The sequence below is a fragment of the Aspergillus karnatakaensis genome (genome assembly GCF_047715665.1).
Source record: "Aspergillus karnatakaensis strain CBS 102800 unplaced genomic scaffold BJY04scaffold_4, whole genome shotgun sequence".
Classification (NCBI taxonomy): Eukaryota; Fungi; Ascomycota; class Eurotiomycetes; order Eurotiales; family Aspergillaceae; genus Aspergillus; species Aspergillus karnatakaensis.
In genome coordinates this window covers 846,043-872,207 of record NW_027395716.1, presented here as the reverse complement: position 1 = coordinate 872,207, position 26,165 = coordinate 846,043, and the positions used below count along the sequence as shown (strand labels likewise).

The 26,165-nt window shown below is 50.8% G+C and overlaps 11 protein-coding genes across 11 annotated transcripts; 3 read left to right on the top strand and 8 right to left on the bottom strand.

Moving 5' to 3' along the window:
• Positions 1-163: 163 nt before the first annotated feature.
• BJY04DRAFT_213879 (phosphate-sensing transcription factor PHO4) lies at positions 164-2,335 on the bottom strand (the record flags this gene model as incomplete). Its single annotated transcript, XM_073715054.1, has 2 exons — positions 164-1,684; positions 1,754-2,335. 2 exons carry the CDS (start codon positions 2,333-2,335, stop codon positions 164-166), a joined length of 2,103 nt encoding a protein of 700 aa, XP_073576166.1.
• An 844-nt stretch (positions 2,336-3,179) lies between these two features.
• Positions 3,180-4,301, top strand: BJY04DRAFT_178955 (uncharacterized protein). The gene has a single exon (XM_073709829.1). The coding sequence runs from the start codon at positions 3,600-3,602 to the stop codon at positions 3,804-3,806; it is 207 nt and encodes a 68-aa protein (XP_073576165.1). The 5' UTR covers positions 3,180-3,599; the 3' UTR covers positions 3,807-4,301.
• BJY04DRAFT_101099 (uncharacterized protein) lies at positions 4,280-6,881 on the top strand. Its single transcript, XM_073707929.1, has 3 exons — positions 4,280-5,342; positions 5,389-5,850; positions 5,903-6,881. Exons 1-3 carry the CDS (start codon positions 4,616-4,618, stop codon positions 6,868-6,870), a joined length of 2,157 nt encoding a protein of 718 aa, XP_073576164.1. The 5' UTR covers positions 4,280-4,615; the 3' UTR covers positions 6,871-6,881.
• A 989-nt stretch (positions 6,882-7,870) lies between these two features.
• Positions 7,871-10,589, bottom strand: hsp90 (chaperone Hsp90). The gene is made up of 3 exons (XM_073709828.1): positions 10,426-10,589; positions 9,974-10,247; positions 7,871-9,916 (listed from the first exon to the last, which is right to left on the bottom strand). The coding sequence occupies exons 2-3, from the start codon at positions 10,229-10,231 to the stop codon at positions 8,069-8,071; spliced, it is 2,106 nt and encodes a 701-aa protein (XP_073576163.1). The 5' UTR covers positions 10,232-10,247; positions 10,426-10,589; the 3' UTR covers positions 7,871-8,068.
• A 1,278-nt stretch (positions 10,590-11,867) lies between these two features.
• On the bottom strand, positions 11,868-13,729 carry BJY04DRAFT_101082 (NTF2 and RRM domain protein). Its single transcript, XM_073707928.1, has 2 exons — positions 13,235-13,729; positions 11,868-13,162 (listed from the first exon to the last, which is right to left on the bottom strand). Exons 1-2 carry the CDS (start codon positions 13,550-13,552, stop codon positions 12,098-12,100), a joined length of 1,383 nt encoding a protein of 460 aa, XP_073576162.1. The 5' UTR covers positions 13,553-13,729; the 3' UTR covers positions 11,868-12,097.
• Positions 13,730-14,406: 677 nt separating this feature from the next.
• Positions 14,407-15,735, bottom strand: BJY04DRAFT_178942 (uncharacterized protein). The gene is made up of 4 exons (XM_073709827.1): positions 15,674-15,735; positions 15,454-15,523; positions 15,142-15,271; positions 14,407-15,087 (listed from the first exon to the last, which is right to left on the bottom strand). Exons 3-4 carry the CDS (start codon positions 15,190-15,192, stop codon positions 14,758-14,760), a joined length of 381 nt encoding a protein of 126 aa, XP_073576161.1. The 5' UTR covers positions 15,193-15,271; positions 15,454-15,523; positions 15,674-15,735; the 3' UTR covers positions 14,407-14,757.
• A 1,542-nt stretch (positions 15,736-17,277) lies between these two features.
• On the top strand, positions 17,278-19,473 carry BJY04DRAFT_100847 (uncharacterized protein). Its single transcript, XM_073707927.1, has 4 exons — positions 17,278-17,633; positions 17,720-17,750; positions 17,804-17,945; positions 18,027-19,473. Exons 1-4 carry the CDS (start codon positions 17,577-17,579, stop codon positions 19,282-19,284), a joined length of 1,488 nt encoding a protein of 495 aa, XP_073576160.1. The 5' UTR covers positions 17,278-17,576; the 3' UTR covers positions 19,285-19,473.
• Positions 19,327-20,087, bottom strand: BJY04DRAFT_213873 (PMF1/NNF1 family protein; the record flags this gene model as incomplete). Its single annotated transcript, XM_073715053.1, has 2 exons — positions 19,327-19,621; positions 19,687-20,087. 2 exons carry the CDS (start codon positions 20,085-20,087, stop codon positions 19,327-19,329), a joined length of 696 nt encoding a protein of 231 aa, XP_073576159.1.
• Positions 20,088-20,348: 261 nt separating this feature from the next.
• On the bottom strand, positions 20,349-21,920 carry BJY04DRAFT_178933 (putative cAMP receptor-like protein). Its single transcript, XM_073709826.1, has 4 exons — positions 21,514-21,920; positions 21,254-21,455; positions 20,700-21,206; positions 20,349-20,637 (listed from the first exon to the last, which is right to left on the bottom strand). The coding sequence occupies exons 1-4, from the start codon at positions 21,768-21,770 to the stop codon at positions 20,383-20,385; spliced, it is 1,221 nt and encodes a 406-aa protein (XP_073576158.1). The 5' UTR covers positions 21,771-21,920; the 3' UTR covers positions 20,349-20,382.
• Positions 21,921-22,973: 1,053 nt separating this feature from the next.
• Positions 22,974-24,264, bottom strand: BJY04DRAFT_205043 (cyclin-dependent serine/threonine-protein kinase phoA; the record flags this gene model as incomplete). The annotated part of the gene is made up of 3 exons (XM_073713559.1): positions 22,974-23,876; positions 23,961-23,984; positions 24,061-24,264. The coding sequence occupies 3 exons, from the start codon at positions 24,262-24,264 to the stop codon at positions 22,974-22,976; spliced, it is 1,131 nt and encodes a 376-aa protein (XP_073576157.1).
• Positions 24,265-24,473: 209 nt separating this feature from the next.
• Positions 24,474-26,116, bottom strand: BJY04DRAFT_178928 (putative SIR2 family histone deacetylase). The gene has a single exon (XM_073709825.1). It carries the CDS (start codon positions 25,677-25,679, stop codon positions 24,546-24,548), a length of 1,134 nt encoding a protein of 377 aa, XP_073576156.1. The 5' UTR covers positions 25,680-26,116; the 3' UTR covers positions 24,474-24,545.
• Between the last annotated feature and the right edge of the window lie 49 nt (positions 26,117-26,165).

Here is a 26,165-nt window from a genome sequence, read left to right as displayed (position 1 = left end):
TCATAGCATACCGAAATTCCATCCTATCATATGAGGCACAACACCACGCTCTTCCAACTTTCTGTCTGTCTGTTCGTCTGTTCCGTTCCGTACAAACGTTTCTCATAAAACATGCACATAGGCGTATAGATCATTGCTTTGGGCAATTTGGGTCTTGCCGTCGTTATAATGATGCGTCTGATGTTGAAGCGTGGTTTTTCTGCTCAGCTTTGTGGCTGTTCGTCGATTCGCCATTCGGTTCGCTTTTTTGATCAGCCTCACAAGCTGCCAATTTGGCTTCAGTCGCCACAAGCTGTGCCCTGGTCGCGTCGAGATCTGCCTTGAGGGACTTGATATAATCAATGGCCATCTCCACGGTGCTAGCTTTGCTGATGGGTTGGTTCCCTGCCTTGTCTTTCTCCTTGTCGGCTTTCCCATTACACGCCGCTGCATCTTTACTGTTCTTCATCTGGACATAAGACTGCGGGATGAGAGCTTCAATCTCCTTGAGAGCATTGTTGATTCGATTTCGCCGTCCTTGTTCTGCTAATTTGTGGTTTGTGCGCTTCGAGCTCAGATTCTCAGCCAGTGTATCCGGGTACGAGACGCCGGGCAGAAGCGTGCCCTCCAAAATTTGTTGGTAATTAGATTTCAGTCCAGCTAGCTGATATGCAGCTGATGCATCCCCGGGTACCAACGGTTTGATGTTCGGGCTGATTTTCGGTCGTAGACTAGGGCTAGGGTGCGCTGAACTTAGACTTTGTCGCTTTCGAATGGGGCCAATTTTGGGTGTCTCGGATTTCCTGGGGACTGGGCCATTGGGTGACGGCATGGCCACTGTGCGCGGGCTTGGTGCAACGGAGCCTGGGGCTTGGAGATCTGAGTGATGCGTAGCATTGGCCGATATACTTGGAGAAGAGGTGCTAGTCGGTATGACCGTGTCGATGCGAGCTACTTGGGGTCTGAATAATTGTGCTGATGGAGTGGCCGCCTCCGGAAGGATTACATCCTCCATGACATCGTCATGAGGTTCTGTTACCGGTGGTTGCGTAGGGGTCAGATTATGGTCAGAAGTAGGGTGTGCGTGGGGTGAGCGTTGCATGCGCATCAGCATTGCTGGCGTCGCCGGTTCGTTGTTCTGGGTTTGACGCGCTTGTGGAGCAATGGCCGGTGATTTCCGCGCGGGTGGAAGCGCTGGAGGCGGCATCAAGGGTTCAGAGAGTGGTTCAGGAGATACCGAGTCTTGACCGGAGCTCTCGGCGCCACCATTGTGTAGTATAGTGCCACTGCCACTATAAGGGTGTGAGGTAGGGTTTGTTTGACCTTCGGCAAGTGCTGTCATTACTCCATCCGTGAGGCGAGACCTGGTCCGCGTCAAAGGTCGAACCGATGGAGATTGTTGCTTTTTCGCCCGGGATTGGAAGGACTTGCCGGCGGTAGATGGCCGCCGTCTCTGTTTTCGAGCCAATCCTGGTGAAGATGGAGCAGATGATACAGGAAACCCGTTCTCGATCGGAGAGTGAACAAAACCAACCTCGGTCATCGGACCAGAATGAATTGGGAACCCACTCGTGCTGACATGCTGGGCCTCAATGGCCGGAGAGGTGAGCGGGCTGAAGTACTCGCCAGGGATGGTGTATTCCGGTTGTCTGAATTGAGATTCCAGGGGCGTCATAGCGGGCGAAACAAGAGGGGTGTACAGGGCCTGGCAGAGAAAGAATAAAAAAAATTAGCGACGCAAGTCATGATAGCGTTCCCATCGGCTGATGCATACCTGTTCCTCCATCATGCGAGTATATCGATCGTACATTTCCGCATTATCTCGCTGTGGATAATTCGCTGCACTGCCATGAAGTTCAATGCTATTAGGAGTCGGCGGAATCATCATTTGGCCCTGTGGAATATAAGGCTGGGTGGTAGCTGGATGCTGCTGTTGCTGCTGCTGATGGTGCTGCGATGGCTGATGCTGATGCTGTTGGTTGGGATGGAAGATCTGGGGTTTCTGGGCATAAAAAGCCGGTGTCATTGGACCATTGGAGTAGGACGAGCTATGGGGTATCCCTTGCTGGGCATGACCAGGCATTCCAACTGTAAAATCGCTCATCATGCGAGTGTACGATTGCGTTTGAGCGGCAACACCGTCCGGATCCATGGCGGCCATCTGTTGCTGTTGGGGCGGAGCTGTCGAGGTGGCCATGGCGACTTGATGAGCGACGGAGCGAGAAGGGAGGTGGTCGGTCGGTCCGTGCTGCGACTCTAGATCGGGGAATTGCATGTTAAATTCGAGGAAGCTACTAAACTCATCCTCGGCAGGCGGAGGCATCTCGGACCAGGACATTGCCGGTTCATGCTCCATGGCGATGGAATCTGAGCTTTTGTTCGACACTGGGTGATTGATACTGTCACCTCCCCCACTGCGGTGGTGGTACTTTTGGGTTACGGTGACGCAAACCGGAGAAACAGAGCGGCAGTGATGGTCGGTGGCAGAAATATCGCGTGGGTGACAGTCAGTCAGACAAGAACCCTCGCTCGGCAAATGAACAGTCGAAGGCCGATCGGTCAAGAAGAGGGTGAGCGAGTGAATATGAAAATCAAGTAATGGAGGAGGGTCAGTAAAAGAGAGAAAGAAAGCGAAGGAAATGAATGTTCATGGAGAACAAGCGAGCATGGCGGACAGGCGACAGTCAACAGTCGAGAACCAGGCTTGACTCTTGAGGTTAGCAGGCGATAATATAAGACAACCTTTTCCGAGAGAATAAAACGACTCAGACGACTCGACGAGGCGATGAGCGTGGGGAAGAAGTGCAAGTAGTTGACTCGTAAGGGACGACGGAGGGTACGATGGAGCCTGCGAATGTGGACAGTAGTGTGGCAGAGTGCCCGGTTCTAGCTTCGGACGCTTAACGCTTGATTATTTATTTCTCTGATATTATTACCCTGAGCATATAGATAACTGACTATATTCCACTCTCGTCAAGATGACACACTGCACATCGGATTCGATGCAGTTCACGCAATTCACTTTTCGGTTCCTGGTTTCTAGCAGTACTTAGTGTAGATGGGTAGTTCGGAGTAGTTGCTGGGCTGGAAGTCTCGCATTATTCGCCTCTCGGCGCAACTTCAGACGGTCGTATGGGAACTCTCAGCACCCACCGTTTTTCTCTCCACCCATGGACCGCGATGGGTCTCGTCCAAATGGCCGTCGGAAGAGCTTGACAATTCCAGGCTCCATTATTACATACCTATTCCACTCGTCCTTCCCGATTCGCTCTCTATTCTGTGGCGAATCAAGGCCGTGGGATTTCTTGTCTTCTGCTATTCCTGACACTGCTGCGCATACATATTACAACCTCGAGCGCGAGATTCCTGCATCTGATCTTACCTGAGCAGTGAGCAATGGGAGTGCGAGAAATGGTCTGCGCTAATCCTATTCTTCGATAGGGCACATTCAATCCCTTCTCTCGGCCTTCCGAACCTTCTAGGGCGGAGCGGCAGCTGCGCTTAGAGCATTAATCGGCTGCAGTCCGGATATTAAATTGTGAGGTTGGGAGCAACTCTCGCCCGGCTCCGTTGTCGGTGTGCTCAGTGTGTAGCTTGGCTGGGACTGCGAACCAAACTTCATGGCTACTCCAAGGACTTCCAGGGCTCCAAGCCTCCAAGGGCCCTCCCTGACCCAGGCAATAGTTAAATGGTACACAAGGGGGAAACCCGTGCCTTTACTTTCTTATCCTCCTCCCTCTTTTGGCTCTGTGAGAACGAACTCAGCTTTTTTTTCAAAGTTCACCTCCATCTACGGCCTACCAATGGCGGGCTGTAACCCTGGCTGAGCGCTGCTTGAGCCTTGCCCAAGCCAAACCCAATGATCAGAGACACTAAATCCTTCTGGCCGATCTCTTTCCAGTTACGTAACCCGGCGTTGACGAGGCAAAAGTCGCTACTATTCTATGCTGCTCCGATGCTAGTGTTGATGCCGCAAGTTCGCAACAAGGCCATGCAAACAAGAGAGGCTAGCCCCCATGTCCAGAAGGGAATGGTCATGACCCGCGACGGACGCATGCAATAGCTGGGTTTAGCGTGATTCCGAGGCAGAAATCTGCTAGCGCTAGGAATCAAGAGAGGGAGTTTCGCATCTCATTTGCTACCGTGTCCACGATCCATCAAAGCTGATATTAAATGATCCAGCCACTGAGACAGCTTGTCGGCTGAAAGAACCGACCTCAGCGCTAGGCAAGAACAAGCAGGAACCACGAGAAGCCGGAGAATAAATTCAATAATTATCTGTAACAATAATCCACGACATCACACCTCGAGAATCATGCTACCTTCAGTCTTCTATAGTTACTGCGTCCTCTCTGTAGAAAAGGATCGTAAGAGCATCATCAGATTGTGGTTGGTCACTGGTCAGCCCACCACCAGGAGATACGTGGGTATTTCTGTACCGTAAGAATGCGGGGTTGTAAGCATAATGGGAGGGGCTGTTGAAGGAACGTGACCGCCTCTGACAATACGTAGACTACAGGACATGCCATCGCAAGCAACAACTTAAACAAATTATCTAGTCATCATCGAATCCATCTTTATCCCCCTTCCTCCCCTGCTCAAAACCTCCAGATTCAGTTGCCCTTTCTGCTTCATCATGCGACCTCCTGTTTCGGAGGTCGCACCTCCGCGGTCTCGCAAGTCCTCCCTTGAACAACAGCAAAGGGTCGATCCCCGCACCGCCGCCCCGTCCACTTTCTTCCTGGCCCGCAGTCAGCGTTCCGACGGCCCCGAACTATCTCCTGTCGACATCGAGAACCAAAGAGAGAGCATGTATGGCGTACAAAGTTTCGACGAGACGATATCCACCTCCTCGAGTGTAGCCGCCTCCCCGCCCGAGCTAGACTCCGCCGATATCAGCAAGCCCATTTCAATAAATGCTTCGCCGGTGCCTCAGCAGCAGTGGGCTGAAGACCTGGAGGAGGATGTCATCCACGGTGTTCGTCAACTACCTCTCGGTGATCTCGATGCTGTACATTCCAGAAAGCTAGACCCTTCATTTTCTCTGTCCAACTTGACATCGCCCCGGCCCCAGACCCCGCTCAACCTCTTCAGTCATGATGAGCCCTCGTCTTTGCCAAGCAGTCCGAAATCAATCACAAACCAATCTACAAGACACTTTGATGATATCTCAATCACGGATGGTCTCAGTCAAGCTATTGCGTCTGGGGATGAAGACGATGAATCGCACCAAACTTCCAATCAGGGCTCTGATACCATGGCCCAACTGATTATGCCGAGTATAACAATGCCTAGTCGGAGGCCCTTCACTGAGAAGGGACGAGCCCTTGGTCGAGTGAAACTGCTGTTGGCGGGGACATCCGGTGAGTGCCACCTAGCGCCGTAAGAGATGCGCTGACAGATGACGAGGTACTGGCAAAACATCCCTTATCAAGTCCATAGTCCAGATTTGCGAAGATATTGTGCATGTTGACTCGTTCGATGAACCCGTTTCGTCCATTTCCATTTCACGTCGCGGTCGATCATCATCCCGCCCTTCACATCGGCCGAATCACGCTCTCGCCACCGTCTCGGAAATCTACGCTAGCTCGAAACCCTATCCCAGTTGGTGGTCAGATTTAGAGGATTCTCGTATCCTTCGCAGAAGGAAGAGTACAGGAGAGATTGTTCTTGAGCGCAACATCTGCTTCGTCGATACTTCGGCCAGCCGGTCAAGTCCCTCCGGACAGACTGAAACCATTATTCAATACATGAGCCAGCAACTTCTTCGTGCGACATCAGCACTTGATGGATCAAATGTCGATTTTCAAAATCTGCTGGCGGGTAATGGAGGCTCGCAAGTAGATGCCATCTTATTCTTAGTGTCGCATGGTATGTTCCGCATGTCATAGGCTTCACTGGTCGCCAGCTAACACGCATCTAGAAACCCTTTCCTCTGATGTGGAAAGCATCAGCAGGCTCAGTGCCTGGACCAACGTGGTCCCCCTAATAGCCAAGTCGGACCTGTTAACACCTGATCAAATCCTGGACCTCAAATTCGCTTTTAATAAAAAGGCCACAATGGCTTCGATTAAGCCATTTCACCTGTTCCAGAACGCCTCTACGGATATGGATGAACCACCTTTCGCAGTTTCAACCGCTAAATCAAATGATGATTCTATTATGGATGCGAGTACTCTTATGAGCCCAGATTACGTACAGCCTCTCGTTCCATCTGATCTTGCATCTTTGGTCCACGGTCTGTTTGACCGCGAAAATACCGCTTGGCTTCGTCACTCGGCTGCCAAGAAGCTCGCACAGCGACAGAGAGAGATGGTATCTAGGCGGCAAACTCCTCTTCAAAACAGTGCTTTGTCCTTCTCGTCCAGTCCATACGGTTTGGCCCCGAGCTACGCCATGGCACGTGTCTCCGATTATTCAAGGCACGAGGAGAAGCGGGCACGCATTCAGTTGGCAAAATGGGCATCAGACCTCCAGCAAAGCCTTCAGAATGAGCGTGAACGATATGTGGCTCTAGCAAAGGGCGATCGGGCAGTGTGGCTGACTGAGAGACTGGGGGAATGCGTCATAGATGGCACCCTCGTGCCCGTTGCCCAACCTCCTGCACTTTGTGGACTACGTGTGCCATCCGACAAATTAAATAAGGCGGTTCTTGTCCGTACCCAGAACGGCGAGAGCGTCGAGTATCACATCACAAACATCAGCCCTCTCGATCCTCTCGGTGTCGTCCGATGGTCCGAGGATCTCAAACAACGCGGTTGGGCCATGGTTCAAATTGTGGGTAGTTTCGGTGTTGTGGGAGGACTCGCCTTATGGCTTGCAAAGACCTGGGGCTTGTCCCCGCGGACTTTTTCAGAATGGCGCTTTGATTGGTACTGCACCAGCAACTAGAGAATTCTCGCAACAAAAGCCATTAGATGTTCTCGACCGACCAGTCGGCTTCGATCTTCCTCATCATATACGACTTTCTTTCATGTTTCTTGTCAACACATTTACGGCGCACATGATGAATTATTCTCGACTGCATGATTCCCCGTGTCTCTCGTTTTGCGCGGATTTTATTGGAGTCTGGTGTTTTATGGAGGGCCAGGCATTCCCAAATCTTCGATTGATCTATGTTCGCTTTATAGTCGGTGTTATCAATTTTCTGGGTGTCCGTTTGTATCTCCATCTCTACCCCATATGTTACACACCAAACCACTAGTTAACTAGGTCATCTGGAAATGAACTCCCTTCGATGTTCGTGCTCCGAAAACTGGCTATTCTTGTATGGAGCCTGAGCCAGCTGTGTCCGTCTGTTCTCTAGCCCTATTCTATCTCCCCGCGCCATATTAGGTTTTGGTCACCTACAATAAGTAGACAGAATTACTATCACCAGCATTCCGGCTCGAGCCTATTGTTTGCCAGAGATCTCTCTATATATATCTACATATATATAGGCGTCTGCATTATCCTCTTTAACCCCGAACCAAGATTCTTTTCGTGTTTGTAACTTATAGAAGCCTTAATAGTAGTATATATAGATATGCGTTATATGTCCTTAAAATAAGCGTGCACCAACCGCTCACACAAGATGCGTGAACATTGAACCTCCTGCTACCCACTACTAAAGGGGCACTGATGCAGTCTCTTTTTCAGAGGTGCAAAGCAAGAAGGCTGTATAGGGTGTGGCTCTTCTAGTTTGACTATGGTGAAAAATATGTATGGGTAGGTAGGTACTCATATGATGGGTCTGGAGAAGAGGGGGAGAAATTTGAATTACACTACGGAGTACTGGCGTACTACTACAATTTAGTGCTCATCCGAGATGATGTGGATAACTCAATGTCCTAACTATCGAGGAGATTCTTATGATTATAGAGGCAAATACAGAGAGAGCTACTAGTGAAGATTGAAAAACCGAACTAAGATTGTATTTGGTTTGGTAAATGAAACGCTCAAAACGCCATCGACATCGTCATGGATAACATGAAAACCATCTTCCGCCATTCCATCAATTAAAGAAATAAGCCGAAGTTGTCCAGAGTCGTGAAAAAGACAGGTACATTTCGTTTTGCTTTTTTGCTAGTTTTTTTCTTCTTGAGCTGATCTAGTCAACCTCCTCCATGGCGCTCTCGCCGGTCGTGGCAGCGGCGGGAGTCTCCTCGGTGGCGGTGGTCTCAGCAGCCTCGGCCTCCTCGTCGATGTTAAGACCAAGGGAGACGAGCTTGTGGATGCGCTCAGCGAAGCTGGCAGGCTCGTCAATGGTGAAACCGGAGACGAGCAGAGAGGTCTCGTAGAGAAGCTGGGTGATGGACTTGACAGTGCGGTCGCTCTCACCATCAGTTTCGACCTTCTTCTTAAGCTCCTTGACGATGGAAGATTTAGGAGAGATCTCGAAAGTCTTCTTGGAGGACATGTAAGAGCTCATGGAGGTGTCACGGAGAGCCTGGGCCTTCATGATACGCTCCATGTTGGCGGACCAACCGAACTGGCCGGTACGAATGGCGCAAGGAGAGCCGATGAGCTTGTGGGAGACAACAACCTTCTCGACCTTGTCGCCGAGGATGTTCTTGAGGCTCTTGGCGAGGTCCTCGAACTCCTTCTCCTCCTTCTCACGCTCAGCCTTCTCCTCCTCGGTCTCCTCGAGCTCGAAGTCCTTGGTGATGTCGACGAGCTTCTTGCCGTCGAACTCCTTCAGCTGGGTGAAGGCGTACTCATCAATGGGGTCAACGAGGAACAGCACCTCGAAGTCCTTCTGCTTGAGGCTGTCGAGGAAGGGAGACTTGGCAACAGCCTTGATAGACTCGCCGGTGATGTAGTAGATCTGCTTCTGGTGCTCCTTCATGCGAGTAACGTAATCACTGAGGGAGGTGGTCTCGTCACCAGACTTGGTGGACTGGTAGCGGAGGAGCTTGGCAAGGGTGTTGCGGTTCTGGGCATCCTCGTGGATACCGAGCTTGATGTTCTTGGCGAAGGCGCTGTAGAACTTGTCGAACTGCTCGCGGTCCTCAGCAATCTCAGTGAAGAGCTCAAGGGTCTTCTTGACGATGTTCTTCTTGATGACCTTCATTATCTTGTTCTGCTGCAGGGTCTCACGAGACAGGTTGAGGGGGAGATCCTCAGAATCGACAACACCCTTGACGAAGCTGAGCCACTCAGGGATGAGGTCGGTAGCATCGTCAGTGATGAAGACACGGCGGACGTAGAGCTTAATGTTGTTTTTGGTCTTCTTGGTCTCGAAGAGATCGAAGGGAGCACGCTTGGGGACGTAGAGGATAGCACGGAACTCGAGCTGACCCTCGACAGAGAAATGCTTGACAGCAAGGTGGTCCTCCCAGTCATTGGAGAGGGACTTGTAGAAGGCAGCATACTCCTCCTCGGTGATGTCGGCTGGGTTGCGGGTCCAGATGGGCTTGGTCTTGTTGAGCTCCTCCTCCTCAATCTTGGACTCCTTGACGGTCTTGGTCTTCTTCTCCTTCTTCTCCTCGTCCTCATCGACTTCCTCGATCTTGGGCTTCTTCTCGTCATCATCCTCCTCCTTGGTCTCCTCAGCCTCCTCATCAGGGACCTCCTTTTCAGTCTCCTTCAGGACGTGGAGGTAGATGGGGTAGGAGATGAACTCGGAGTGCTTGCGAACAACCTCCTTGATGCGGCTCTCCTGAAGGTACTCAGTCTGCTCATCCTTCAGGTGGAAGATCATCTTGGTACCACGGCCGAGAGGCTCGCCCTCGGTGTCCTGGGTGAGAGTGAAAGTACCACCGGCGGCGGACTCCCAGATGTACTGCTCGTCATCGTTGTGCTTGGAGACGACGGTGACGCGGTCGGCGACGAGGTAGGCGGAGTAGAAACCAACACCGAACTGACCGATCATGGAGATATCAGCACCAGCGGAGAGAGCCTCCATGAACTGCTTGGTGCCAGAGCGGGCAATGGTACCGAGGTTGTTGATGAGGTCCTAGATATGGTGTTAGCTTGAGGGTCCGTCACAGGATACAGCATAATGACAACTTACAGCCTTGGTCATACCAATACCGGTGTCACGGATGGTAAGAGTCTTGTTCTCCTTGTCGGGGATAATGTCGATGCGGAGGTCCTTGCCCGAGTCGAGCTTGGAGGGGTCGGAGAGAGACTCATAGCGGATCTTGTCGAGAGCGTCGGAAGAGTTGGAGATAATCTCACGCAGGAAGATCTCCTTGTTGGAGTAGACAGTGTTGATAATCAGCGAGAGAAGCTGAGAGATCTCAGCCTGGAACTCGAAGGTCTCAGCCATTGTGAAGGATTGGAATCTGCAGGGAGATCAGAATGTTAGCGGGGTTGCCCAGCGCTTCTCGATGAGCAGTGGTGGCAATTGGTGACAATGCCGAAGCCCTCTAGTAAGAAATCCTCAGGTGACAACCAAAGCAAAGACTTCGAAGGACGAGGGATTGAACGAGATTCGAAAACTCAGAATGAGGGGGTACTCACAGAAAAGAAGGAAGCGGTGAGGAGAGAGAGGGGGGTATCAAGTCACACAGGCGGAGAGATGGCAGAGAGAGAGAGAGAGAGAGTAGAGGAGGGGGGTAAAGCAGTATTTAAGCACAGGAGAGGATAGGAGAGAGAAAGGAAGATGGATGAATGAAGAACAGAGGAAAAATTGAGGTGAAGCGGGCGACTTAATGGAATCTCAGAGCCTGGAGGGACACACAACCAAACTTTCTACGGTGATCCAGCAACTTCCACAGCTTCTCCGCCCCCTTCGCCTTTCTTACTTTCCAGCGCTTTCCAGTTCCACTCTCTCTCCTCCTCGCCAGTTCAGCCTCGTCCCTGGGACCACTCGAAGGATTTGATTGATTCGCCTCATTTCATCCCTCTGCCCCTGGCTCTGGCAAGCAGAATCTGAGTGAGAGCCAACCTCATTCGCTGGCTCTCGATCTTCGATTCCAAGGCTCTATACTCCGGAACAGAAATATTTGCTGCCTCATTGTTCAGGCATCTAATCTAGAACGTTCCGCTCCACTAGACGGGCGCGGAACCAATAAAAACTACTAGATCTGTGTATTGTACGGTTTTCTCTGTATCATCCGTGGTATCGTCGTTGCCCGGGCTCCAAGGGTTTTTCTGCAGGCAGCTTTGAATGAGTCACGGGCCTGGATGAAAACTACTCAGAAGAGGACCTTGAGGCACCCAGGTAGTAAGTAGCCTTGGACGAAGAGTTCTCTTGTTCGATATGATCATCATTTCTTGTAACTGAAGATGTTCGTTCCACTTTGCTACCTAGCTCATAACAAGCATGATCGACCTTCTCAAGAAGATACGATGGCTATCAGAAGCTCGCCGGCCATAATACACATGTGCAAGATATGTAAAAGAAAAAACTCCACCATCTAGATACCATCCTCTCGAGATAAAAGACAAGAAAGTATGCTAGGATGGATGAACACAATAGAGAAAAAGGAGATATTAACAATACGGGCTTGAAGCTCGCTATGCTAAAGTGAAAAGAAATGTCATGACAACACAGTGATAGAAACAAAAAGTCATGAAGTGCCAGCCAAATGAAATCCTCAGGTAGAAATGGAAATGAGCATGAGACTTTTCCAACCGCTAATATGCATGGTGACAAGGGGGTGGGGGGCCACATAACACATATCATTATCAGTAAATGGGGGAGTAATACACATCCTGGCCACAGCAGCATTTACATGAGCACAAAACTCACGTATGCATGCTATCTCGAACCAGGTGAAGGATTAGTAGTCAGACGACTTAAGAGATAGGAACGAGAACTGCGTCAAGTAAAGAATCTCGTCCTTCCTTTGTTCTGTTGACCGGTGGGTGATATGATTCAAGCAGCCTGGGGTTGGTTGCGTCCCTTGGAATTGGCGTTTCCGCCACGGCCACGGGGAGCAAAGCCTCCACGTCCTTCACGCTGGAAACCGCCCCGTCCTTGGCTGCCGGCACGATCACCGCGGCCACGACCTGCACCACCACGGCCAGGGCCGTAGTTGGAATTGCCACCGTAAGCATTGCCACGAGTGCGACGCTCCTCAACCTTGACTTGCTCGCTTCCGATCTGGTGAGGGTTCGCGGCAACGGCAGCGTTGTAGCCAGCACGGTCAGCGAATTCAACAAAAGCACAGTTCTATCAAAACAACAATCAGTCAATATAAGTCCCACAGGGGGCGCCTTGGGGAGATAGACGTACCTTCTGGCGGCTCACGTCGAAATGGATGAGCTTTCCGAAGCGCTCAAGAGTTTCCTTGAGCAGGTCCGCGTTGACCTTTTCAGTGACATTCTTAACATAGCCCTGGACGACCTGGTTGTCGCCTGAGCGAGCCTGGGACTTCTTATGGTCGTGGCCTGCAGTTTGCCAGCCAGAGCCGTCCGTGGAGGAAGGCTGGCTAGACACACTCTCAGAGACTGGGGCCGCAGCTGTAGGCGGTGCAGCTGCAGGAGCAGCTGCTGCGGGCTGAGAAGCCTGCTGAGAAGCAGGGGCAGCTGGAGGAGTAGCCTTTGCGGGAACAGCGGGAACGGTTGGAACAACTGGGGCCGCAGCTCCGATTTTGGAGGCGATATTAGCCCAAGTCTTCGGGACCGACGGAATGGCCTTAGCTGGGGGAGCTGGTTCCTTGGCCGGGGCTGGAGCTTCCTTCTCGGCGTGTGGGGCAGGAGTCGGTTCTGGAGTCACAGGACGCTCTGACTTAACGGGCTCGGTTTCAGTAGTGGCAGCAGGTGCAGCGGGTGCCTCCTCGGTGGTTTCGACAACAGGCTCAGATTGCTCTGTTCCATTGGTCTGAGGGGCGGCGGCTTCAGTGGCAGATGTTTCCACGGCGGGTTCCTCAACAGCTTCGAGCTTCTCATCTACCTGAGCCACCGCCTCCTCATTGTCCACTTCCATTTCATCGGCCTCAGGGAGGGCTTCTTCCACAGTCTCAGTAGGCGCCTCGGGCTCAGGCTCCTCGACATTGACACCGGGGACAGCAGCCTCTTGGGCGACCTCTTCATCAACAAGGTATCTGAAGACGTCGTTGAGGACATAATAGCCGTTGGGCTGCTCAGCCAAGACAAAAGTCTGCACAAACTTGCGAGACGGCTCCTGTTTGTTGGAGATTTCACCAATGACTGAAACAAGGATGTTGTCGAAAGAGGCCTGGGCATCAACGTTCAAGACCCGGACTTTGCAATCCTGGAAGTCAAGCTGCTTGATTTTCTCTTGGATAGCCTGGAGGAGAACTCGGTATCAGCAACGATGAATGGATTCATGGCGTATAAGGTAGAGTGACAATGGACGCACCTTCTGGCCGACGGCAACCGGGACTGATTCGGCTTCAGTACCGAATACAAGCTGCGAACGCCGGGAGTAGAAAAGATGCAGCTTGTCTGGGCTGCGGCTCATGTTCGTATAGTACTGCTCAACAAAATACCATCCGACCTCATCCTTGGAGATACCATTCTTCTGATCATTGGATGGCGCATTCGAAGGTGTGGAGGACTGCGCTGGCTGAAAGTTAGAAACACTGTTGACGGCAGTGTGAGCATGGTTGTAGGAGTCAGAGTAAGTAGGTTGTGCGTGGTAGGTGCCGTTGATAGGAATCTGGGTCGTGTCGGCCATTGTGTCGTGAATATAAGTTCTGACTGGTGGAGGGTCTTATAACGCGGAGGAAGCGAGGGCGGAAGGCGAGAAGTGGCGATGCAGGAACACAATCAAAGAGCCTCTATGTAATTCGAGAAGAGGACAAAAGATCTAATGGCAGGGAACTTGGGCTGTTACTTGACCGTAGTATCTGTCAGTGTATATACCGCGGCAAACGATGGGCGAGATGAAGCAGGAAGGAACACAAAGGACCCTCGAGAAACGCACAGTTCTAAGAAGAGGAAAATATTCTTTGAAAGAATGAAGCGAATTGTATGAGAACTGTCCGGGATCTAGAAGAGCAGACTGATTGCGTCCGACAATGTTGTGTTGAAGGCGGGTTGGAGTGGGAGTGGAGGAAAAGATTCTTGTGCGATTAATTTGAAATAGAGGTTGGAGAAGGTCTCAAGAGGCAAACACGGAAGCCAGGATGGGAGATCAAGAGTGGGTACAGAGAAGAAAGACGTGTAAAGGGCACCTCTACAAGCGGAGAAAGACAAGCGAGGATAATTGAGTATAGAGAAGAAATGAAGAGAGAGGTTCGCGAGCGACTAGAACGGTCAAAATGTGAGGATTCTCCAATTGTGGTGGTGACAGTCGCAGAGTGACGAGTGGTGGTACAGTGTGGCAATCTACACCGCCTTCTACAAATAGTAAATCCTCATGTCCGCGCTTGCTCCCTGCATGGCTTTCTGCCAGTTTTATCGGAGGATATGGCTATCAGATGGAAAAGTGAAGACTCAATAGACGAGATCTAGAAATCGGTATCCTTGTTGCAGTCTGCCAAACTGACCGAGCTGCAAGCAAGCCTTCAGAGGAAGAGCTATCAGATGTTGTGAGATAAGCCACAATTCATTGGGAGATTGATAAAACTACTTTCAGAGCACTTCAAGGCGATAACGGCGTAGTCCTCAATCGTCAAAAATACCAAATGATTTTGTTTAAATAATCAGAAACACAATCGGCGTTGAGTTGAAAAAAGGGGGTATGAGAGAGACATAAGAACGCAAATTTCTCGTCAAACACAGATATCAAACTTGAACCACGATATCCGCCGTAAAAGGGAAACAAAAGAGAGCGCAGCATGCGATGAGGAGCTAATGGTGAAAAAACACTGCGGAACCAAAAATCAAAGTAAAGGTATCCAGATCTGGGTCGCGAATTCTTCGCAAAAATATCAGGGTTCATGAAGTAGTGGCCTGGGGCTCGGAAGCAGCAGCTTTCTCGTTCAGCACCGGCTTTGCCCGCATAACAGCATCCTGGCCGGTCATTCTGCGTCCGAGGGCGCGCTCCACTTTAGCGCCCAGAGCAAGCTTGCTCAGATTGTCGGTCTTCTCGGCACTGGGGACAAAACGTTGCTTCTGCAGGGGCTTGTTTTCCAATCGTTCCAAGCCATCGCGCAGGTTATGGAATTCAGCAAGCCTGGGGTCGCCGCTGGGCAGGCTTCCAGTGGTACGTTCCGATGCAATCGAAGGGCTGCCGCTGACGGTGGAGAATCTCTTTGAGGCACGGTTCTAAATGTGTTAGACCGCGCTTAGCTTTGCGCCCTGAAGCCGAGGTAGACTTACCGGTTGGGCCATGATGGGTCGCTCAGAGTCAAGAGAGGTGTGTCTTGCCATGCTTTGCTGCTGAGACGTGCGGGTCGGCGGGCTGGAGCCGATAGCTCGAGGTGCAAACGCAGTCTATATATCCAAGGGACTGTTCATGTCAGTTTCTTGGACGCGACAAGGGTGGAGGGGAGAAAATTGTGTAGGAAAACCAAGAAAGAAGGTTCAATAGTTAGTCCAAAGGGCCTCTGGAAAAAAAAAATAGGAGTCAAGCCTAGAGGGCCCCAAATGGCGCGGGTGATTAATGGCGAAATAGGAAAAGCGTAGCCATACCTTAAAAACGTTAACACCCAAGAACTATCAAATGCAAATATTCCGAAGTGTGAGGAAGAGTATGCTGGGCCTGGAAAGCTCTTGAATGTCAGAGAAAAGGAGAATGATAGAATAATTGCTGAAGGTGAGAAGGGGAGCAGCCAAGCTGAGTGATATGCAGGTGAGGATTCAGGAGAGAAAATGGGGGAAACGGTCGACTAAGGGGTGGGTCGGGACCAACAAGAGTATTTTAGGCCGTTTGCTCTCAGCCCGATACGTACTTACTGTTCAACAGGCGTCACGATTTTTCAGAATGTATTCAGAATAATTGTATATGAGACCTTTTATAATAGTGACGAGTGACAATAGTGAGACAGGGAGAGGACTCAGAGGAGTGGGTGCTTGCATCATACCATCCAGGTCCACTCCAGTCTCGCAGTCTTGAACCCCAACTTCAACTCACGATGAAGTCAGAGCCTGGGTGTAGTCATTTTGAGAATACAAGGGATCTCCGAGTCAATCTATCTTACTCCAATTTTTTCTGATATATTCTTGCTGCTTTCTTTCCCTCGGATTCATCAGCTGCCACGTGTCGGGGACAAGTTAAAAGAGCTCCGTATGGCCCCGGCAGACAATGCCACGCGAGGGAGCTCTGTTGCACCGTCACTGCCCCAGCAGCCAGCTGAATCTGACTGTGACAGTCCGCGGTCTTCTGCCGCAATCAACCTTCGAATATTTGAACAGCAGGACTGTTTCTTTCTTCTAATGCGACACAACCTCAGGTCATCCTCCTCGTCCTGTAGACCTGCAGATTACTGACTGCTGATCCTCATCCTGGACCCTACATAGTTGGCCACATGCTTTTTGTGACGGACTCTTCGGCCGCCAACTGGGGCCTGTGTTTGATTTAGTTCGTCCAATCCCCAGAAGCGATGACAACTCTTAGACTGGCACTAAGGCTCTGTCTTCACACTAAAAGTTGTTGACATTCTGAACTATCGCTCAGCTAATGCAACCCAAAATGAGAAGGAAACAATATCTCAAATTCTCGCTGGGCTATAAAATTAAAGCCTGGAAGTCCTCTCTAAGATGATGGGCTCGCTCACAATGGGGCTCCTTGGCGACCCTTCTGGTTTGGATATTTGTCACCAGCCTTGGCCACCAGCGCCAATTCGCTGCTCCTGGTGCTAATGTAAGTAATATCAGCATCAAGGCAGTCTCATTCGCTTGACACAATGTACTCTGAATCTTTGATGGCACAATCCATTACTCGTTGGTGCCAGATGCCCAGCTTGGCTATCAAATGAACGCCTATGGCAACAAAGTTCGCCTCTCTGTCACAACAGCTGACAACAACAATAGCGGATGTGCCTCTGCAAGCCTCCGTACGCCATACATGATTATCCGTCTCGTGCATGCTGTCCTAGGAATGTGATGTATATAGATCACAGAGTATAGGCAGCATCATATGCACTGCCATAGTGCATTGTGTTCCTTCAGGCTCAGAATTGCGAAACCAACAGTCCTATCCTTATTGGAAGATTAGTCACATCGAGACCTTGAGTGTCGGCACCTCTGCACCAACATACGGTATCCTTGCGCCTGATGCTTCCACCGCATGGACAATACACTTTGTCCAACAAACAGTTTGCCGCCGGTTCCTCGTGCAATACTACATTGTAGATCAGGCTGCCTTACAAGATTTTCGAATACTTGGCTAGAATGAGACTGAGCACGTAACAATCTAGGCTAGTCAAAATTAATGCTACATTTGCGACGCCTGCATGTCTCCGACCCCGCTCAGTCGGGATGCCGAGGCCTAGGGGCTAGAATAGGCCGCCGATCTGCGTCTGACTCTCTGGCTGCTTTAACCCCGCAAGCGGTTGTCAGGGCGGTACCACCATAGATACGGCAGTATTGTCGGCGATGGTGGGGAGATCTTACGCAGAAAATACTGCACGTCATCTTGTCTAGCTTCAAATCAGTCCTTGGACGGAGTATTATCTTGTTGTTTTGGATCTTGCTCTGGCTATACCTCTCAATCATTCCGACGGGATCAACCTGTTTTCTTGGTCGAGGCGTTAGTGGTCGAGCCAAACCGCGAGCTATCTCGATAAATATATAAATATATATCTGAACTCAGGATGCCGAAACCAAAGGCTTTTCTTAAGGAGCCGAAGTCCAAGAAGAAGACTGTGCAGGTATGTTCCCTTATTGAATCTGAACACACCAACCCAGTAAGCATTTACTTAATGGACAACTAAACTAATCCGTCACTTATTTATAGGCTCCCCGAACGGCAGATGAATTCCTCGCCGGTATGTGCCTAGATGAGCGCACAAGCAGCCAACATAATGCTGACCATAACCAGTCGGAGTTGAGCAGGAAGAAGCGGGAGAGAAATGGCGCGCTGGCGACGCCGCAAAGTCACTACGGTTCTTTATGCGCGCCATCACGACGTACGACGAGGGACTGCAGAAGCACCCTAATGCTTTTGATCTAGCGTATAACAAGTACGTCCTTCCTGTATTGTTTAGAGCGCTTGGATTGAATCCCAAGCATTCGCTTGAACCAAGCTTACTGATCATCTGTAGAGCGAGAGTTCAGTATGAAATCACGCAGCACCCGAGATTATCTTCGCAACTATCCGCCCCGCTGGCGGAGGTCCTGAACGTAGCCCTGATTTCACACCGGGAAGCCCTGCAACTGGAACAGGATAATGCGGACGCACTCTTCAATACGGCACAGGTCCTCACGAGTTTGGCTGAATTGGTCACCGATACGAAACGGCCGGTCGAGGAACAGCTCAACCAAGCGGTCAATTTCTTGCAGGAAGCCATCGAGCTGTTCCAGCGGTGTCTTGTACTTCAGGAGCTGAGGTATACCGAGATGCAAGAGGAGATAAGGCAAATGGAAGCCGGGGAGGTAGCACAGTCCGAGCCAATGCAAGATGTGCAGGAGGCCTCGGAGGTTGGCGGCTCAAAAGAGCCGGAACAAGAGCAATGGGCTGCTGTTGTAGAGCCGGTGACGAAAGATACACTCGTGGACACTGCTGTCGCACAGCTGGACGCTCTGTCGACTCTTTGTAACCTCCTGACATATGATCCGGGCGTTGGGTTAAACTGGGTTGAGGAATATTCCACCGAGCTTCTGCAGGAGAAGATCTCCGCGTACATGGAAGGCTCTAACCGGCATTATGAGGCAGCCCTGGCACGAGCAAGATTCAACGCTGCCCTGAACGAGGTCCTATACCGGAGCGGACGCACAGATGTTGAGACGTACTATAGCGCTGTGACGAATTCATTCGGGCCAGACTTGAATATTTCAGCGGATCCGGAGGGCTTATGTGCCAAAGCCGACGCACTTGTGTCTTTCAACACGGCTACCACCGAACAGCCTCCGGATCATGACAAAGAGTCTTTCGTAAAGTCGCTCGGCTTCAGATGGCAGGCATTATCCACCGCCCTTGACTCTCTAACCAAAGCGTCCAAGCTTCCGGATGCCGAAAATTTGCCAAAGATCCATCTAGCCAGAGGCGATACGGAAATGATCAGGTGGAGGCTGGGATTTTCGCCATGGGAGCATGCCATGGCCCACCAACACGGTGCGACGCTTATTCGAAATGCGCAGACGTATTACCGAGGCGCCGCGGGACTGGCGCGCCGCAATGGATCAGCCAGCGTTGAACGTGATGGGACCTGCAAAGAGGCCATCGCAGCCGCCATTGAGGGCCAGAAGGAGAAAATCGCGCAGCTCAAGGTATCGGCGCCCAAGGAACTGCTGGCGGTCGCGGAGGAGATGGTGGAGGATGGATGGGTTAGCGGACCTGACATGGAAGTTCTCTTGTCGTAATAGACACCCAATCAACTCCCCTGTTCTTCCATCGTATGCGAATTAGATATCCGCCCTGGCCTTGACCTCCTCATCCATAAGTAAAGCCTCCTTACGGAGGTTATTCTGGCCCCCATATTCCGACGCCGCAGCAGCAGCTCCCTCAACATCAGCAACAACAGCCTCCAAACTAGCCAGCAACTGCTCAATCTCAGCACGCTGAGCCTGCACCTTCTGCGCCAACTCCACATTCTGCGCCCCCGTATCCTGTATCCTCGCATCCAGCACGCCCTTCGTCTTCTCCAAATGCGGCGTCAAATGCGCCCTAAACAATTCATCGGGCGGCAAAGTATGCGGTCTGCCCACGTATGCCCACGTTAGCAACAAAACCCCCTTTATCAAATCCAACAAGTAAAAACATACGGCACATTCCCCTCCCCATCCCCTTCCTGGCCCGCCTCCCACCGAGCCCTCGCCTCCCCAACCAACCGATCCAACTCATTCAGCTGCGCGACAGCATCCCTTTCTGCTAAGATATCCTCAAACTCCGCGCTGGCACTCTCCTCCAACTTCGCGTTCAATTGGCGCCAAACGTTCTCTAGGCTCGCAGGGACGTGTTTCGCGGGCGTCGGAAAACAAGATGCGAAATTTGCGTAGGAGTTTGCGCGGAGCGTGCGGGCAAGTGCTTGCGCGTAGATTTCTTGTAGGCGGGTTACGCGGGGCCCGGGGGTTTGGGCGATAGGGGGTTGAGGGGGAGGGGAGGGGGATTGGTGAGTAGTGGTGGTGTTTGTGTTGTTGTTGTTTTGGGTTGGGTCGGGCGGCATGGTTGTGGTTGTCGTCGCTGTAGTGTCTGGAAAACGTTGCAGGGGGGTTTGTGGTGGAACTTTGGAGAGCGGTGGTGAGATGGATCATGGATGGAGAGTGGTTGTCGCGGCGCGCAGGGTGGTTGGTTACGCGTTGATCACGTGCTTGTATAGAGGCTAGGGTAGTATGGGCGGTTTGTGGTCAACTATTGGCTAACTATTGCTTTCATACTTTCACAATATGATTAATATTATCGTTTCTATTATAGTTACCAGTAACATCACTATTTTAAAGAGTTCTTATGCAAGATTTTAACTAGGCCGTCAACCCCCGAGTGCTCTCATTTCCACTCGAAGGACGTCGGTGACCAGCACCGGGATAAGACCGTCCAAAAGAGCCGTTACGAAGATCAGCAAAAGCAGATTTAAAACACCGCCACGATATAAAGATATATATCAGGCTATTCCAAAATCCCTGAAGCGGAAGCACAAAGCTCGATGCATAATTCAGCCCAAAGATGGATCTATCAGGGTGAGCGAGTGCGTACGCCCGGTTGATTGTTGAAGGGACCTAAAATATGTTAGTCGAGATTCAAATACGAGGATTGACTAGATGGAAAGGATATGGCCTACCCAGGTAACAATCAAGGCCACAAAAAATAACATGGCGTACTTGGTATATACCCAGGCTGCGGTGTTGACCACGGACACTGTTGTTGAATCGTCATGCGGGTCGTACTGTGAGGCTTCGGCGGGAGCCTCATTGCTACCTATGGGCTCCAGTTGAAACTGACTAGGAGGAGCAATCCCTGCGTGGACATTGACGGAGTATGGGCGATGGGCCGATTGAGCGCAGGTAAACTGTTCTATTGATGGGCCGGCCTCTGGGAGCGAGAACGTGATTGCAGCTTCCCTAGTGATACTAATCTCTGTAACTTTCGAAAATGGCGGCTCGTTAGGTATAGAAACGTCAATGGTTGTGTCGAGTCCTCCAGCTTCCTTGAGCTGTCGTCTCCGTCGCCAAACGAGGTTTCCAATGCGCGCGTAAATCGCCAACGTCAGGAAGATGACGAACCATACCGGACCGTAGAAGACTGCAATACGCAAAAAGTCCCAGGATGGTGCGACCCAGCACCAGAGCTGCAATGCGTAAGAAACTTGCCAAACGCTGGAAGGACGGGACGTACAATAGCTGAGCCGTACACTTTGCCCCTTGACTGGCTTCTTATGAAGAAATACAAGAAGGCGGGAATGAAGGGAAGACCGTAGCATAGCACAACGTACTTCCACTCTAAACGCCGTAGTTGTTCTGAGTTATATTTCCGAAAGAAGGTGAGGTAGACATTGAATGCCATAGCAAAGGTCCATAGAGCGTCGGCAGGCATGAACCTAGAGGCGTCAGTACAATCAGACGCAGTTCAGCCTTAATCCCATTCCAAGGACTGACCATTGTATAAGAAATGCCTGCATCTGGCATAGATTGCTGTTTGGGCCCGCTCTAATCCCAGATTGCGAGATGAGAGTAGCGACATTCGCCATAATGTTGCCGAAGGAGGCATAGAATACCAAGCGATTGATAGGCTTGCGAAATGCTGGCGACGAGAGGAAGGATATGATGATGATGCTGGTCGCAGTCAAGGAAATTGTCGAGCAGGTGCGTTCTGTGGCCGAGATGGCGTGGAGTTGGTCCGCCGACAGCGACATAGCGACATGATTGTTTGAAACTATCGTCGACGATTACATCTCGATCCTTCCAAGGTAGAGCATTTTAGAAAACAGAAATGACAGACGTAAACGAGCAGAGCAGGGAGAAGAAAAAAAAGCAATCGAAAGTGCAAGTCCGAAGTGAGCGGCTGATCTAAGGTGAGCTCCTAGCCGCGTATGCAGGAGGGATAATTGTCGGGTCAATATATCATATTATTATAAATTCTTATTACGAGTCTCGCCCCCCCCCCTCCAGACTCGGAGGGAGGTTCTGTTTTCTGACCCATACGTGTCGCCTGAGAGCTGGTGAGTTTTGCCAGTGTGCAGGGTGGACAAGGATGCCGAGTGTATTAGGGCCAATCCCATCAAACGGGAAGCCCGAGAGCTCCTGATCCGCTTGACCCCCATCGATGGGAATCTTAATTTCGAGCTTCAGATGCGAGGGGACTCTATCGCTGGCTAGAAAGGAGGACCGGTCAATGCCAAGGGGAATCTAGAGTCTTGCCGGTGGCAATGCCAAATGGCAACCCCTTTGCCTACAAGGACACACTCATCGACAACCTGAAACACCGTGGTCCTCGGGAGTCGGGCCTCACCAGGAATGTATCATAATAAGCGAACCTCTGCAGAGCCCGTGACCAGCAGGATAAGGAGAAGGCGACTCAGAAAGCGATGCGGAGCTCGGAGTCAGCGGTTGAAGTGATCAATCACTGGCTGTTTGTTGGATGAAGGATTCGTCTCCACGCAGATCTGACCGGGGAGCTCCTGTCGTGTGCCATCCAGCTCTGGCCAATTGCCACTGGGATTTGTGGAAAAAACCCATCTCTTCTTTTTCCGACCAAGCAAGATTCGGCAAGCTCCCTTGACTTGACGGGTAAAAGCATAGACACTTTTTGTTGTTTGTTGGATGGCCCGTGCAAGCTGTATGTAAGTAAGGTCGATCGTCAATCGATAGTTAGCCGTAGTCAACTCGCCCTATTGGGAACCATCGCTTGAAGTTTTGTCAAGGTCGAGGAGCATCGTTCCACAAGAATCGTCATTATTCAATATCATGCTTCATTGCCCTGCATGTCTAACGCCGTGTTCTCCCTTTCTAAAACTAGTCCTCTTATCAAGTCTTGCTAACAAACAATAAACCAATACCATGAATCTCAATGCAACGCAACAAACTCCTGACGAAAGAAGGATGAAAGAATGTCTGGGCTAATATGCTTGCTGTGGTGGCATCATTCCATACCCGCCAACCATTTGTTGTTGGTGTTGCTGCTGCAATTGCGCTTGTAACTGAGGAAGGTCATGGAACCACGGATGAGAAAGGGCATCATGGGCGCTGATGCGCATCTCCGGGCGCAGTTGAAGCATCCGATTCAACAGATCAAGACCCAGGGGGTCGATCTGAGGGAGAATCAGGCCAAGGTCTTGCGTTGCAAATACGTGGAAATTGGCCCGATACTCTGGGAGCTGCGAGATTCCTGGCCAAGAGCGCTCGGAGGGCGTCCCCATAAGGCGGAAAATCTTCTGCAGTTGGTCTTCGTTCGTGGTTCCTGGGAATAAAGGACGGCCAGTATAAAGCTCCGCCATGATGCAGCCAGCGGACCAAATATCGATACTCGTATTATATGTCCTGCTGCCGAGGAGAACGTCCGGGGCGCGATACCATAGGGTCACGACTTCATTCGAGAATGTGTTCACCGGGATGCCAAATGCACGAGCGAGTCCAAAATCTCCCAACTTCAGTTGCCCCTTTTTGTTGATTAGTAGGTTTTGCGGCTTCAAATCTCGGTGAAGGACTCGGTTCTCATGACAAAATGCAATGCCGTTCATGAGTTGGTGCATAAATGATTTGATCGTTGCTTGGTCCAACTGTCCTCGATCGCCTCTAGTGTCCATGTATTTCTTCAGATCTTTATCCATATATTCGAAAACTAGCATGAGCTTGTTCTCTGTGTGAATGACGTCGTAAAGGGATACAATGCTCTCATGCTTCAGCTCCTTCATCAACGAGATCTCGCGAATGGCGGTCGAGGGCGTTCCTTCTTCGGAATCAAGATGAATCTCTTTCAGAGCGACCAGTTCACCGGTTTGACGGTTCCGCCCCTTAAAAACCTGTATTCTTCAATTTAGCATGTATATAAGCTGGATACAAGGCGGTCGCGAGGAAGCTTAATGGGACGATAATCGTGAACGTACGGTGGCATATGTACCCTCTCCGAGCTAAACATCATGGCCGAACAGTCAGTTTTTCGGATTAAATCCTGGGAAGTACTCAATAAACATGTCGAGGGCTCACCTTTTCCAACTGCTGGAAAGAGCTGGGTTGCTGCGCCTTGTCCATGTTCGGCGAGCGCTGTACCGAAAATGGAGGAGGCGAGACGGTCTGGTGAGCTGGGAAAAGGAAAGATCTGGGCGCAGAGAGGTTCGAGACGATATCCAAGAAAGAAGACGAGGAAGGCGTAGTGTGGTGTCGCTGGGGGTCTTGTTGTAATGAAGTCATGTCATGTCAGTTTGCGTCAAATTGATTCCACCGCGGGTTTTTGAGCCCCGCGCTGTCTCTAAGAAGGCCGAAAAGCACGGACGGACTCTTCATCCTAGCATCCTGCCAAACGCCGGCGGCTATCAATCAGCAACAACCACTCTTGATGGATTGATTATTACTATTATTATCTTTGTCGGCGCTACGGACTCTTCAATCAGATCATCAGACTCCTGCATTGATATATTTCGAACAAAACTGAATGGCTGATCTGTTCTGAATGCTCTATAATTATTCCATGTCTAGTGTGACTGGCTCGGAAGTTGCGAAGCAACAAACGGCACAATTTCATCTGAGTGGAGGCTACAACGGATATATTGCGACGGATCCTCTTTCAAAAGAAGAGACTCGTTTCGAACGCCGCCCAGATTTATGATGCCGATGGGCATCCCTCTCTTGGACGCTCTTTCCACCAAGCGCCAGGCCGAGTATGTGGCTAGCGAGGTTCCTAGTATAAGCAATCTCCCCGCATCATCAATAGCTTCTTCGGCAGCCACCTTAACTAGCGGATCTATATTCTCTCCAAACATGATCACGGCGGGCTTCAAAATACCCGCATTGGATGTTGGTAGCCACGCACCGTCCTTCTCTGCATCCACTCTGGCGGAGCTCCCATCTTGAAGCCGAGGAGGTTTCTCAAGACAAGTCGGACACGAGGGATAACGAAACGTGGAGTATGGCGCTTCTGGCAATTCCACATCACCATCGGGGTTGAGTTTCACTCCTCTACGCCGCTGCTCCTCTGGGTTGTTCGTGTCGAGAGCCCCAGTATCAACCATCTTCGCCAGAAATTCTGCCCAGGCTGGATTGAGCTTTTCGAGTGAATTTTGGAATTCTGCTCGAGAAAACTGATTCCGACAGCTCAAGCACACAACCGACCTCAAGTAGCCATGTAGTTCAATTGATGGAATCTCCGGATGCGCGATCGGATGAAAAGAGTCGACATTCTGCGTGATTACAGAGCTAACGTAACCTTTGGCGCTGAGGTCTCGTATGGCCAGGTGCGTCGAGTTCGGTTGCGCTTTCAAAAGACCCGGCCATCCCACAAAGCTGCGGGCCCAGTATCGTTTCCGGGACTCATGTCTCGATGCGAATTCGTGAAAGTATATCGGCCGGTAGGTCTTGTTCTGTATATATGTACCGTTCTCGCCTCGATAATCTGCCAGGCCAGACGCTACCGATATTCCGGCCCCGGTCAGGAGGACGGTCTGAGAGTGTCTCCCGACATCGACTCCTCGTAGGTAAGGTGACGGTGCGGCGGTTAAAAAGCTGAGAAAGGCATCAATTGCTCCGGACACTGATCCGGCGGACGGCGGAAAGATAATCGGAGGGGGCAATGGGCCAGTGAACGGGATCCTGATAGCTGAGACAGTCATCGGGCGCACATGTTTGAGCAGTCTATGTGCTAGTCGAAAGGCCAAGCTCCGAGATGCTCGATTTGCTGTGGAATCTCAAGACAAGATGATCGCCGCTCATCGTGCCTCATGCTGCTCTCTTCACGTCAGAGGCTTACTAAAAATCACATGATGACGCTGCTGCTGCTGCTGCTGCTTTAAGAGCCCCCGCGGCTTTCAAATAAATGCTGTTTTTCACGAGTACCTTGCATGTTACTAGCAGGCGTTATGAGTAACCCAATTGGACTGAGTTGATCTTATCTGCAGAAGCGCCATGCGCTCTAAGTTAATTAATCTCCGTATAACTATACGTAGTCCAGAGTTCAGACACAGCAGCACTTTTAACCAAAGAACTTGATAGTAAACCAGCTTACTGCTGTCAGTCATTGGTAAAAGTGTAGTCCCTGATTAGTTAGTCCATGAATTCGATCATACGATCAGAACAATCAACGGAGGATGCAGCCCACG

What these genes read in the sequence shown, in the direction of transcription:
- BJY04DRAFT_178955 (XM_073709829.1), top strand. Translation starts at nt 3,600, where the DNA reads ATGGCTACTCCAAGGACTTCCAGGGCTCCAAGCCTCCAAGGGCCCTCC.
- BJY04DRAFT_101099 (XM_073707929.1), top strand. Translation starts at nt 4,616, where the DNA reads ATGCGACCTCCTGTTTCGGAGGTCGCACCTCCGCGGTCTCGCAAGTCC. An exon ending in GCTGTTGGCGGGGACATCCG is followed by an intron (nt 5,343 to 5,388) that starts GTGAGTGCCACC and finishes ACAGATGACGAG; the next exon opens with GTACTGGCAAAACATCCCTT. An exon ending in CTTATTCTTAGTGTCGCATG is followed by an intron (nt 5,851 to 5,902) that starts GTATGTTCCGCA and finishes ACACGCATCTAG; the next exon opens with AAACCCTTTCCTCTGATGTG.
- hsp90 (XM_073709828.1), bottom strand. Translation starts at nt 10,231, where the DNA reads ATGGCTGAGACCTTCGAGTTCCAGGCTGAGATCTCTCAGCTTCTCTCG. An exon ending in GTATTGGTATGACCAAGGCT is followed by an intron (nt 9,917 to 9,973) that starts GTAAGTTGTCAT and finishes CACCATATCTAG; the next exon opens with GACCTCATCAACAACCTCGG.
- BJY04DRAFT_101082 (XM_073707928.1), bottom strand. Translation starts at nt 13,552, where the DNA reads ATGGCCGACACGACCCAGATTCCTATCAACGGCACCTACCACGCACAA. An exon ending in CGGTTGCCGTCGGCCAGAAG is followed by an intron (nt 13,163 to 13,234) that starts GTGCGTCCATTG and finishes GTTCTCCTCCAG; the next exon opens with GCTATCCAAGAGAAAATCAA.
- BJY04DRAFT_178942 (XM_073709827.1), bottom strand. Translation starts at nt 15,192, where the DNA reads ATGGCAAGACACACCTCTCTTGACTCTGAGCGACCCATCATGGCCCAA. An exon ending in GACCCATCATGGCCCAACCG is followed by an intron (nt 15,088 to 15,141) that starts GTAAGTCTACCT and finishes TAACACATTTAG; the next exon opens with AACCGTGCCTCAAAGAGATT.
- BJY04DRAFT_100847 (XM_073707927.1), top strand. Translation starts at nt 17,577, where the DNA reads ATGCCGAAACCAAAGGCTTTTCTTAAGGAGCCGAAGTCCAAGAAGAAG. An exon ending in GGCAGATGAATTCCTCGCCG is followed by an intron (nt 17,751 to 17,803) that starts GTATGTGCCTAG and finishes GACCATAACCAG; the next exon opens with TCGGAGTTGAGCAGGAAGAA. An exon ending in TTTGATCTAGCGTATAACAA is followed by an intron (nt 17,946 to 18,026) that starts GTACGTCCTTCC and finishes GATCATCTGTAG; the next exon opens with AGCGAGAGTTCAGTATGAAA.
- BJY04DRAFT_178933 (XM_073709826.1), bottom strand. Translation starts at nt 21,770, where the DNA reads ATGTCGCTGTCGGCGGACCAACTCCACGCCATCTCGGCCACAGAACGC. An exon ending in CAGGCATTTCTTATACAATG is followed by an intron (nt 21,456 to 21,513) that starts GTCAGTCCTTGG and finishes TGACGCCTCTAG; the next exon opens with GTTCATGCCTGCCGACGCTC. An exon ending in AAGTGTACGGCTCAGCTATT is followed by an intron (nt 21,207 to 21,253) that starts GTACGTCCCGTC and finishes TACGCATTGCAG; the next exon opens with CTCTGGTGCTGGGTCGCACC.
- BJY04DRAFT_178928 (XM_073709825.1), bottom strand. Translation starts at nt 25,679, where the DNA reads ATGACTGTCTCAGCTATCAGGATCCCGTTCACTGGCCCATTGCCCCCT.